At 41.7% G+C, this 13,059-nt stretch overlaps 1 protein-coding gene across 5 annotated transcripts in view; it reads left to right on the forward strand.

Annotated features, from left to right (window-relative positions):
- LNX2 (ligand of numb-protein X 2) overlaps positions 1–7,680 on the forward strand; it is a 59,675-nt gene extending 51,995 nt beyond the window's left edge. For all 5 annotated transcript variants that reach the window (XM_058832849.1, XM_058857661.1, XM_058849528.1 and 2 more), the window contains exons 8-10: positions 340–571; positions 2,295–2,453; positions 5,270–7,680. In XM_058832849.1, coding sequence (XP_058688832.1) covers positions 340–571; positions 2,295–2,453; positions 5,270–5,405 — 527 coding nt within the window. In that variant the 3' untranslated portion in view covers positions 5,406–7,680. The remainder of the gene's footprint in view (positions 1–339; positions 572–2,294; positions 2,454–5,269) is intronic.
- Positions 7,681–13,059: the final 5,379 nt, after the last annotated feature.

Here is a 13,059-nt window from a genome sequence, read left to right on the forward strand (position 1 = left end):
ATCTGGAAACAGTTGTGTCATGGCATCTGCAGTAGCAGTTGCAGCCAAGCTGGTGAGGTACTTAAGTAATTTGTATTTCAGATTTTTCAGGGCAGTATACATAAGAGTCACGGTGTTTGGTGTGTTAATGTGGAAATAAATTACACTGATCCAACTTGAAACAAGCTCAATACATTAAAGTTTCAAGCTGACAATATAAAGGCTTCAGAGCTATTAGTCTGTTAGTTCAGACTGTCTCAGGTCCAAAGACTCCAGTATGGAATGAAGCCCTGGCATGGGAGGTGCTGTGGGTGGGCAGGACTGTCAGACTGATGTGCTCTCCCTCGTTGTTTGGAACAGGTGATGTGCTGCTGAACATCAACGGCATTGATCTGACCAACCTGAGTCACAGCGAGGCCGTGGCCATGCTGAAGGCTAGTGCTGCCTCTTCAGTAGTTGCCCTGAAAGCCCTGGAAGTCCAGATTGTAGAAGAGCAGCCCCCGGTTAATGAAGAGCAATTGAGTACCATCAGTGAAAATGAATACGATGCCAGCTGGTCACCGTCCTGGGTCATGTGGCTAGGACTTCCAAGGTACGGAACTAATCGATTAAGTACTTACTTAGCTGTTTTAAGCTAATTCCTTCAAGAAACATGAAGAAGCAGAGACCTCCTTAGTTGCAGCACATCTGCCCTTATTTCTGCCTGGCCATCTCAGCTGTATTCAGTTGGCAGTGTGATTAGGAAGTGGGCTGTGAACAGGAGCAATGTTTCCTTAGGAAACTCGAAGATGAGTAGACTGGATTTATCCCTTCACTAACCATAGTAACTACCCATGTGGAATCTTCTGTTCAGGCACAATTCATCTTTTTTATCGCTTTATTGTACTGTAACTTTCTATAGAATATCTAATACTAGAGCAATTGCCAATAAAACCACAAAGTATATATCCGTCTGTCTCTTGGCTAATCTGCTACCTAAGTTTGAGGCCAAATACTTAACTTCAGAATATGACATCAGATTCTGGCTGTTCTGACAGACTCCTGACCTGTTCTGTGCCAAGACCGTAGCTGTGTAACTATAGGCTTATATTGTTTTTTTCAAGAATTCACTACCATCTCTGCCAAACACAAAAACTCTTAGAGGTTTGCAGCAAGCTCCCTCCCCTTAACTAATCTGCAATCTGCTGGACATCATTTGTACTCCTCACTCTCTTGAGGCTGCAGCTGTAATCTGATTCTGGCATCACTTGTTATCAAGAAGAGCTCCAACTGCAGCTAGTAGAGTTGTTAACTTCAGTCAGGGCATGCAGGTTAATTCCTTTACCTCTGATGGATTTACCAGGTCTGTACTTACAGTGTAAAACCACAACACAAACCAGACAGACTGGGAGCAGAAAGCAGCTGCAGATAACACAACCATGCATTGGCCCTCCAGAGGTTTCACTTTTTCTGAGTTTAACTGTCAATTAATTTATCTTCTATTAAAGTATTAACAAGTAATCTCAATAAATGGCTCCCGGTTTTGGTAAATATACTTCCTTTTCATGCTTTAGCAGCAGCTTATTTCTTACCTAGTGGTTTATTTCCTTCATGCTACAGATGCCTCTGTATGGCTCCTAATACTACATTATGTATTGTGCTTTAAAGCACTGTCAAACAACGGTAAAGAACTTGGCATCTTTTTCCTGAATAGTTAATTTCTATGTCTGTTTGTTTTTTAAATTACAATCATTGCCAGCTTCACTCACAAGAATTAATTTTCACTATGGCTGATAACATATAGCAGTAGAGTGTGATCTGAATTATTTACATTCTGTGTAATAAAATGGTTAGTTGTTTATATTTTCATTACTGGTGATGAATCAGTACAGAGGTAATGAAGATTGTGCATGGATTTTTAATTTTTACTTAAAGTAGAAAAAGCTTAAACTAGCTGGGGGTGGAAGACGAATGCTCTGCATTTTTGACTTGCAAACTGAACACATCAGGTATTGATTTTCCACCCACATTGTTGCCACCTGTGAAATCCCTAAAATGCAGTTCTACTACTGTCAGTGTGCAGTTAACTGTATTTAAGTAATTACTCTAGCACTGCATTACTTTTGTTAAAACGCTTCTCTGTCTCAAGATCATGGAGGATTTTTGGTAATTGGTTTGAATATTGCAAAATTACTCTGGGAACAGAGGTCTAATCATCATCCCTCCCCTTCTTTTCCACACTTAGCGCAGTGGTAATGATGAGATAGCAGCTGTTGTGCCTACTGTAAAACCGTACATGGCCTTTTCTCTTGGTATCCTATGCTTCTGTTCCACAGCTGCCTGCACAGCTGCCATGACGTGGTGCTGCGGCGGAGCAATTTAGGGAGCTGGGGCTTCAGCATCGTCGGTGGCTACGAGGAGAACCACACAAACCAGCCTTTCTTCATTAAAACCATTGTTCTTGGAACTCCTGCCTACTTTGATGGAAGATTAAAGTAAGCCGAAGTAACAATGGGAGAAATAATAATAATAATAATAGCAATAACATCAACAGTTAATGAACCACTTTAAAATAGTTATGTGCAACTAATTGCTTAAGGAAATATACTGTAGCATCTTGTGCTGCTGGATCATGCAGCCCTGTAGTCCTTTGCCTCCCTGATGAGTGGCATGCAGACCAATAACAGGGTGTTTCTGCTGGGGAAGGGGCATCTCAGAGGTGATCCCATCTCCTGTGCTCTTCCCCAGCTGTGCTGCTGATGTCACCTGCTGTCTCCCTGTTGAACTCCAGGCCAAGAGACAATGTGCACTGTATGTGTGTAGAGCTAGCTAGTTTTTGTCTTCTCTAGAACAGCTAAAAGTTAGAACTTCTGCAAAGTGGGAAAAAACTGTTTTATGCGTTCACATAGCCTTCTAAAGCCACTGCTGGAAACTGATACTGAAGATGGGTGCTGCTGCTTTAATAGAAGGGCAAGAAAGTAGATGATAAAGACTTCTGAAAAGATTGTTAGGGAACCAAGTTCCCATGGCATTACCTTGTCATTAGTTGGCAGGAAAGTCACTGATAAATGAAGGAAGTTCAGCAGAAGCCCCTGAGACGGTGGAGATGGAGCACTTGCCCCACAAGGAGAAGGCTTCAGGGGCAGCTAGCAGCCCTTTCCAGTAATTACCTGGACATTATTGAGGAGACAGAGCCAGGCTTTTCAGTGGTGCAGGGTGAAAGGATGAGTGACAACAGGCACAAATAGAACAAAAGAGCTTGTGACTGGTTATGAGGAGAAACCATTTCCCTATGAGGATGGTCACGCAGTAATATAAGTTGCATGGTCTCTGCCCTTGGAGGTTTCTGAGACTTCTGGGTAAAGCCCTCAGAGTCCTGGTCAGAGCTTACAACTGACCTTGCTTGCAGTAGAAGGTTGGGCTATAGACCTCCTGAGGTCCCTTCTGACCTTAAAGATTATATGATTTTACTTGCATGTTACATTTGGATGCAGCCCCCAGGTTTAGTATCCAGATATACATACTAGCCTCATGTAGGATTAGTTCAGAACTAGGACTTAAAATTCCCATTAAGGGTGCTCTTGTTCATAAACTTGATTTTTTGTGAAGGTGGCAATCAAGAATATACAACTTGAAGTTTAGTGGCATGATTTTTACATGCAGATTTTCATACAAAGTGACTTAAGAAAAGAATGTACTTATGCCTAGAGCCTTGACAGTAATTGATTTTTCAGTTCAGTGACTAAATAAATAAATGAAAAAATAACTTGGCTGAACACAAAATTACTTTTTTTTTTTTCAACTGTGGAACAGTTTGGATTAAAGATCTCAGTTCAACTCAAATTAAATAGTTTCAGGTTGGGGACTTAACAACTAGAAGTCTTCACACAAATGGAAATTCAAGCATCATTCCTAAGAAGAGTGGAAGAATCATCATGGTCAAATTTACTTCCTTGTAACATATGGAAAATACACTCTTGTGTGATAATGTGACATAGTACTCTCTTTTCAAATGTACTGTTCCACTGAACATACAGACTTAAAAATGGGCCATCAGCAAGGGAGAGCCCCTTAGAACCTGCACCTTGAGGGGTGCAGGAACCCCACCTTACTGTGGGGCAGGTCTCTTCTAAACCTGTTCTGCTTTGTTTAAATTATCTAAATGTTGGCCTGGAGAGGAAGGGAGTAAATAACTTCACAGTTCAATAGTTTAGACAGTTTTCTGCTGGTGTGTTTTTATAGAAGGCAAAATTACTTCCTTGGAAAGGCTGTGGGAGTGAGATGTCAGTCAGTGAATTGCAGCACATTGGTTTGGGTGATGGGGTTCCTTGGTTCAGGCAGAGAAGGACTTCTGAGTGCACATTTCACTGGTGTTGATAGCTTTGCTTCCTCTGCTCTCCCCTAAGAAAAGCTCGGGAGAGCATCTTTTTGCCCCCATTTTGGTGCCATCATTACTTGAGTGGATCAGTTTCAGCAAGAGTCCTGTTTGATCTCCAAGTCACATTTGACTACTTCAGGGAATGACACGCACTCAAGTTGCAGAGTTGTCTAGAGAAAGAATATGCTCAATACAGAATGAAATTAGGTGCATTTTTGTAGTTTCTCTTAAGGTTTTAAAAACCAGAACTTAACCCTTCAAGGTCAATTTTCTCAGGGCCAGGAAATGGCACCCTCACAAATTTGTTACCAATTTCAAAATGCAGAGATGCTGCAGTTGAACCATCTGCTGAGGGAGATTTCAAGCCAAATGGTTATATTTGACAAAATCATAAGCCACTGAAAACAAGGTTCTTAGTTGGAATGTGGTTGGTTGGTAACCATAAGTATCTTTACTTACACCTCCCACAGTAAAGGCATGTTTGGTATAAATGTGTTATAATCCACACAAACAAACAGAAATGCTTCTGTCATGCACATGCTATCTCATCTTCTCTTGACTCCATTAGGTCTTTCCAAATGTCTCTTCTCATGTTTCTGTACAGGTCAGCTCTTAATGCAGAACCATCTTGATACTAGAATTGAAATAGAGTGATTTGAGAATTTCCTAGATGAGTTTTGGATTAATCCTAGAATAGCTGGAAGTTAGAAGGGACCTTTTTAAAAGTAATCTAGTCCAACGCTCTTGCAATGAGCAGGGGCATCTTTCAGTAGCAGGACAGACTTCAGATTGAACTGCTTTGGGAATTTTAGCGACACTTTCCAGCCTGATGCAAACTTACCACCCCAGCAGTGACATGCTGTTTGTTGGTGTGTGCTAATTACTGCAGAGCAGGACTCCTAATGTCTTCTTTTTTCTTCCTGTGTTTTTTAGGTGTGGTGATATGATTGTTGCTGTAAATGGACTATCCACTGTTGGAATGAGTCATTCTGCACTCGTTCCCATGCTGAAGGAGCAGAGGAACAAAGTGACTTTAACCGTGATTTGCTGGCCTGGAAGCCTCATATAGAGTTGTGAATCACTTCGGTTCAAGCAGCGTCTTTCTCTAGATAGCTGGCACAAGTCTCCTCTATCTTTTTTTCCCTATCGATACAGCTGGTTAAAAACAGGGCCAAAACTGCTGTATTTTCCTTTTTTACAGGCCTCTCAGACTTACTCTACCTGTTTTGCCATCCTGAAATAGCTATTTCTGTTTGCTATGTCTATTGCTGACACAAATGCAAATATATTCGAGCTCACAGAGAAACCCGCACTCCAGTATGGCTATCATTGAGCTTTTCCCCATTAGGCTTGTAGAGTCAGCAGAAGAACTTAGGGGTTCTTTGGGTTTCTCTGCAAAGTCCTCAAATTGTATTGTAATATATAAATGTAACATTCGTGTGTCCGCTCTTCCCGGCAAAGAGAACGTGTGTCAGTACCAGAATGACACATCTGTCTGCTGCTATGAACCAAAACCTGTTTCCAAAGGTTACATCTCTTCATCTCGTAAACCTTTCCATTTTTGATTCCATATTTCGGACTGATTCAAGTATTCCATCTTACTCATCAAAAATTGCTTGGTCCCCCAGATTTTTCTTGCAGAGCATCAATGTTCATAGAAAAGTAGGACAAAAGCCTGATACTAGTAGAATTTTTATAAAGTGCAATAATTGGACTCTTTGTTAGGAAACTTTAATATATTACAGAGTTTGTACCCTATAATGACAAGAAATATGGAAGTAATTCCCGTTGCAATGCTGGCAAGGATTCATGTGCCCAAGGTCGCCTTTGAGTGAATGGCTTGCAGTATTAGACTTTACTTTACAAATGAATGTTTTGCTATGTCAAAGAATTTTGATGAACATTTTTATGAAGATCATTTTTACCGTTTCTATTGTAGTTGTCAGCTCTCTTTATTCAAGTGTGGAAACAAAACTTTGACTTGTACTTTCTAAATGAGAGAATTATTTCCAGGGAAAAAAGTAAGCTATTAAGAAACCATATGTTATGGTTTACAGGTGAGCAGACTAGAAGGAAAGCTCTTTGATTTCAAGTCCAACTGCAAAGTAAGCTGCAAAGTTCACTCTCACTGTCACCTCCTGACAAATGTGCAAATGCCTTGATATCAAATGCTGAAAAGATCGCTTTTGCATTTCAGGTTTCTTTTTATTTTTTATTTTTTTTTCCTTTAGAGAGCACCTGCTATTAAGTTGTCAGTAACACTGTTTGTCTTGGATTGTATTTAGCATTTTTACAAACCAACCTGTAACTTCTAGACTTTGCCTTTCCATATGTATAGGCTAAGAACCCACTTGTTTAAGAAAAGACAGGTGGAGCACAGAAAGAAATGTGCTGACCTGGAGCTAACCCTGTGTGTTGTCAGTGTTCTCAATATTTGAAAAGAGCTTCATTTATAAACCAGGTTCCCAACCTGAACTGATTTTATGAATGACCTCTGTATTGTATTATTAATTACCAGAGAATGTATTAGAGAGTCACAGCATATTTCAATTGTGAAGCATGAACTTTGTTTTCAAACTTAGCTGGTATAATATCAGGGCATATTATCGCATGTCATTAATTCCAGTAGCTTTGTTTTCAAAAGAAATAAAGTTACTCTTTTGCAAAAAGAAAAAAAAAAAAGAAAAAAAAAGTTAAAAATATCATATGAATGGTTTTATTCCTCTCTGTAATGTATATTATTGGTTTGATTTCATAATATTATAATACAAAAGAATGTCCTTTCCAGTATATTACTGTAGTGAAAATCCTTGTTTCTGGAGCAAACACCAAATTTATTTGATACTCTAACTGATTTAAGAACCAGTTTTCTCCCATCCCCAGATGGTGTTTAACTGTATGCTTTGCCCTTAATGCAGATTTTTTTGTGAAGTACATCTTAGTGTGTGGGCTTTAGGGAAGTTTTTGACATATGTACTAGATTTAGTGTTTTTTATTTTAAAAATCACACTTTTCATTCAAAATCCTGCAAAAAATATTTTTAGAACTTTTTTCCCTTTTATATGTTAAGTGTAATAAAAGCATGGGTTAGTTTAAACTGTGCAGTTCTGTTTCTGTGTGCTGTAGCTTTTGATCAGAATATCTAAGCAATGAAACTTTTCGGAATAAATTCGCTTCCTGAATAATTTTTTACCCTTTCTCTTGTAGCAGCATAGTTGGGTTTGGTTTTCTGTGCCTTCTGTTTTAAATTATTTCAAGATTATTTTTTTCCAAATATTGCTATCTAATTGTATGGTATTAATGAAGGATGAATGAAAATAAAAGTTCATTCTACACATTGTAATAACTCCAAAGTATCGTCTCACTCTTTGCAAAAGATATGGGGAGCTTGGCACAAACTCAGTTCAAAGATAATTTTTTTTCTCTTGTGATTTATCATAAAATACAATTAGAGAATGTTACCATAAGGGTCTGAGGCCTGCCAGGGTGACCTACCAGCTGTTTAACCATTAATCCCAGCACTGAGAAGTCTTTCTAAAGTGGAGGTAAGATCTGTGCTTTATGGTACTTTGCCACAAGTAGTGCTTCCTCTTTCCCCCTCCATGCCAGCTGGTACTGATCAGCTGGAGGATGTTTTCACAGCAGAGACTTGATGCAAGGAGACAGTCTTGCTGGAAACATCAGTTTTACAACTGAAACTTGAGCCTCCTGGTTATCAGCTCCCATCTCCATCTCCTGCAGGCAAGGATGCTCTATCCTTAGATGTCTGCAATGCTAGCATGAATCTAAAAGCAATTTCTTAGTCATTTGCAGTAAAGTTGCCCAGACTCTGTACTGCTGCTCCTTGCAGTAGTTATGAATAGTTGAGTTTCTTTAAAATAGAACCATGCCTGTGCAGAGAAATGCAGAAGAAATCTGCCATGCCTGCCAGTAGATTATGAGGCCTTGTATTTCTTGTAAGGTAGGAGCCAGACCATCAGAGTTTTGATTTACAGACAGATGAAGGAGTTGATTTCTGTAGTGGGAGGTGCACAGAGCTTTGTGTAAGGTGGTGAGCTTGGTCATCTGCATGTTGGAGCTTCATGAGAGGAACACCTTTTCCAAGCAACCCTAGGGATCTCCAGTTAAGAATGTAAAAGCGTTTATTCTGTGTCACAGCATGCCAATAAAGTGAAATGTAGGAAGCTTGTTTGCCACGCTAAACTTTCTCTTTACAGTCATGAACAACCAAGGGGAAAATCAATGTCACAGAAGAATTAAAAATATGTATTAAGAATATATTTCTAAATTCTATAATAGGTCTGGGGTTAATATTATAAAATCTCTGATTCTGGTTATCAGAATGTGACCCGGACAACATCAGAAGCAAGGCAAGTTCCTTTTTTAAAAGAAACTTGACCATTTACTTCTGAGCCAATTTCAATGGATCGTAAATGTTTATTAACAAACTGAGGTAGGAGATCCTGATGAGTTAAAAGTTATGTGTATGCCAGGCAGGACAGCAGCAATGGCAAACACTGAATGAAGGCAATACATGCAACATGACCCAAGAAAAAAGGTGGCATAATGCCGAGGAAGGTCAGTGAACACCCTTTTCCCAGGTGTCTCAGGCAACTTCCAGGTGTCAGGGTGTGACATTGGTGGCTTGGTTCTGTTCCCCAGGACCGAGACTGACGAGAGAGAGTCTTGTTTTCTTGTGTTTGGGCTCAGTTGTTTATTCTTTTATCGTTATTACATATTTACAAAGAGCTGTGTACACTAAGGAAGCAAGGTGCAAAATGGAGAACGAAGAATCTCTCCAAGGTCTTTTATGTGTCTGTTTGTCCACCAATCAAGTGCCAAGTAAATTATTTATTTTAGCGACCCAATGACCCAACACCTGTGTGCTGCACTGCGGATTTCTTTATCCAATATCTCATTATTACCCAAAAACCCTTAGAAGGAGAAAGGGACAACGCCCTAAATCCTCCATGTTGTCTCTTATTCACTAATGTAGCTTAAGCCCTAAACTCTAACTTTCTCACCCAGTGACTTAAGAAAACTCTAAGTTACTCACATTATTAGTTTAACTTAGCTTTAAAAGCTGTCTCCATGGTTTTAGGCTAAACTCAGCACTCTCTTGGGTGTCAGAGCCAGGCACCACAGATAAGGGCCTATTTTCTGTGTCTCTGACCCCAAAATCTAGGTGAGCTTACTTATCTAAAAAGTGGCTCTTTGTAGACACATAGAGAGGGACATTGTCACACCTGAAATAAATATCTCTCACTAGTGAGGAACAATTCTTAAATCACTTGCTGCTCAGAAGATGAGAAGGGTTTAGACTTTATACTTCTGTGACAATTCAAATAACATTATATGGATAGGAGAACTTACCCTTCACTAAATGTTGATGTTGTCCTGTTTGTTGGATGTGTCTCCTGAATATCAGCAGAGCAGTATGGATGCAACACCCGTGTCAGTGATGCACTGCAGCTGATACAGTGGTGATGGAATCCCGTCTGTAGAGTCACATAGGAAGCTCAGAAATCAAATTGGCTCAAGAGTCTGGTTACAGGCAGCCTGCTCAGCATCAGCTGTGGCTTCCACTGGGCCTGAAGCTGGTTAGAAGGAGAAGGAATGTGTTTGGGCTTGGGGGTTGTTTTCGTTGCTGAGCTATGCTGGTAAAGGCTGGCTGGGGAATTCCATGGGTTGCAAGCACAGCCAAACCAACAGCATGTTCCTTAGTGGGGAAAGCCAAGTTTGCACAAGGAAGGGTGAGGGCCAAGTGCTCCCATCACAGGCTGGGGAGGAATTGGGCATGAAATAGCAGGGCAGAGCCTGTGGGGCTGCTCCTCTTTGTTCTCCTCCACAAGTAGTTGCCTCAACTTCCCTCCCAGACCTTTCTTACCCTGGCTTAGCAACAGCAACCAGGTGTAGAGACCCTGTAGAGACCATGGCTCATGTTTAGAGAGAAGAGGCAGTAGCTTTGAGGCCAGTTTGTATCCCAGAGCAGCCAGCCATGGTGGTGAATACCAGCTTCACCTACATGGGAGCTGGTGGTCCCCGTGGTGACTCAGTTTTGGGGGGTCTTGGAGGGAGGTGGTCTGCAGAACAACCACCCCCCACTTTTAAGATGCAGGTGCAGGGGTTGATACCGACGTATCAGGAGCACTCAGTAACTCCAGTCTTGGAGCTATGCTTGCTAATCCTGTGGATCCATAGCACACAGAATAACTTCTGCTGTGTAGGGGTTCATCTGCCAACTCTCTTTTAACCCTGAAGCACAGTGCATGGTGATGCAAAACCGTCAGGCAGCAACACCCAAAATGCCTTTTTGCTGCCCATGAACAGGCAGCTATTGAGCCTTAAGCAGCCTTGGGGCAAGCCTGGGCATCTGATCCCACAGCCCTTTCTCAGTGAGCAGCTCCACTAAAGCCAAACAAGCTGGGATTGCAGTTTGGACACAGCTTTGTAGGGTAAGGAATTAAGTACACAATTAAGGAATCCATTTGGTATTTTGTTTGATCTGGGACAAACCAAAGTGCTGGTTGCTTTGCTCCTAGGTTTTGATATAAAGTGATTGTGGAAAGCTACAGAAGAGAAGCCTTTTAATCAGATTAGAATAGATAAAGAGTATAACCCCTTGGTTATACAATTGAGCTTTCTAATCATATTAAACTTTAATACCGGCATCACTGCCATATTGGAACAACAATAGCAAAAAGCTGTAAGCATAAAATATTACAGATCCTTAAACATATTACAAAAATGTCATCCACTAAAGTTAAAAAATGTTATCATGTTTGGAGAAATGTGCCAGCTGAAAAAAAAAACCAAACAACACCCGCGAGGCTGAAGTCCTGTGTACATGTGCAGATTAAATGCAGCACAGCAGAGGGAAGGCTTGACCTTTTTGTTTCTTACATTTTTATTAATTAAATTGCTTCCCAAGCAGCTACTTCTGTCGTGGCTATTACCCACCTTAGCCCTCATCTACCAAGGTGCTAAGTACACTTAACTCTTTTTGCAATCAGTTAAAGTGTCCCTTGTTGTAGGATGCAGCGAGGGGTGGCTCCTCTTTACTGGTGAAACCCCTGGAAAGAAACATCTTCAGCTCTCTTGCCCCTCCACTGCTGCAGCCAGTGCTCAGCATCCAGCAGTGCTTAAAGCCAGAGAGGACTGAAGCCAAGAGCCAAAGGAAAGGGATGTTAATGCACTTCAAACGCCTGATTTAAGCGGGTTGATTTTCTGGCATCTCTGTGTTCCTACAGATCTGAATTTCCTCTGTGAGTCAGGTTTGTGAGTACAAAGGACCCTGCTTGGAGTCAGTGGTCTTGCACTGAAGCTCTGCCCGTGGCTGTGAGTCCTGCCAGGACGCCTCCGGGCTGCAGCCGCCTTCAATTGTAGCAGATGATTGTGGCTGTGCCTCCTTGGCTGTGCCAAGCAATAATTCAAAACTGAAGGTTTTCCTTTCGTCTTCCCTCCAGCTGGAGTTGCCTCTTCCCCCAGATGTGCCGGAGGTGCTGTGTGGTTTGTTTGGATTGAGCAGAGTCAGGGTACCAAAGACCTCAAATTTCAACCAGGCAGTCCCTTCTGGCTGTGGTGTGAGCGTGGCTGGCAGCTTGGCACGGGGTGATGGCTGAGAGGGCGCTCAGGACAGGCCAGGAGCCACCATGCCACTTCAGCCCTTGTCCCATCCTGTGGAGCTGGTCAGGGATGCTGGGTCAGCTGTCCAGATGCAGCAGTTTTTTCCTGTTTTCACCCCAGGGTGAAAACCACATCAACCCATCTGTGGTTTTCACCTTGGGGTGAAATTTTATTCAGCTGAATATTTTGCACCTCACAGAGTCCTTCTCACCCTCCAACTAAGTAGCATTTACCTTCAGATACTTCTTCCCAAACTTTCCACCATTTCCTCTGGCCCTTTTGAGTATTTCTGAACCACTGTCCCTCTGCAGTCCCTTCAAATGCTGCTTCCCTAGAGCTGCTGCTTCCTTTCATTTTGCATTGGCTGCTTCTCTACAACTGTCTCAAGTGCTGTTTTTTCCAAGGCATCTTCCTGCCCGCTAATGCCTCCTCCAGGCTCCCAGGGTATCTCTGCACCATCCTCTGACACGTAGCACACAGGGAGGTGTAGAGGCTACTTTGGCCTGGGGGTTCAGGGTGGCACCAGGACAACTGCTGAATTTTCTGCTCCCCACCCAGGGAAAGACTGGGACCCATCACAGCTGGTTCTTGGAGAGATCCCCCACCTCGGTTGCCCACCCCAGCACCCCACACACCGGTGGCCCCAGGCATCTCTAGCAGCCTGGGAAGTTTGGCTCTTTGTGTTTCTTTGCCATTGGCGCCCTGGTAATTATGCACCTTATGAAGATATCCGATGTAATCATACCCTTCTAAAAATGCCTCGGATTAAAAGCTTTTCCTGGGTCTTTAGGTGATGGGCCTGCAATTACAGAAAATGAACTGCATTTTAGCTTTCCATTGAAATTAATAACAGTGCTTCTCCAGTTGACTCTGTGAGTAGTTAATGGAACAAACTGGATGCTCCACTACAATGAGGGTTTTAAAGCTATTTGAGAGAGATTCTGTGTTTCAAATAGGAAAATAATTCGCACGATGCAAAATCATTTTGTGTTTGCATCTTTGAGAAATAATGGCCCTGTGTAGCTTCAAGATGCAACTATTTACCAATAATTGTTTCAATGTGCTCTTCCATCCTTTGCTGCACTGGAAAAGAATGA

This window comes from Poecile atricapillus, chromosome 1 (genome assembly GCF_030490865.1).
Source record: "Poecile atricapillus isolate bPoeAtr1 chromosome 1, bPoeAtr1.hap1, whole genome shotgun sequence".
Classification (NCBI taxonomy): domain Eukaryota; kingdom Metazoa; phylum Chordata; class Aves; order Passeriformes; family Paridae; genus Poecile; species Poecile atricapillus.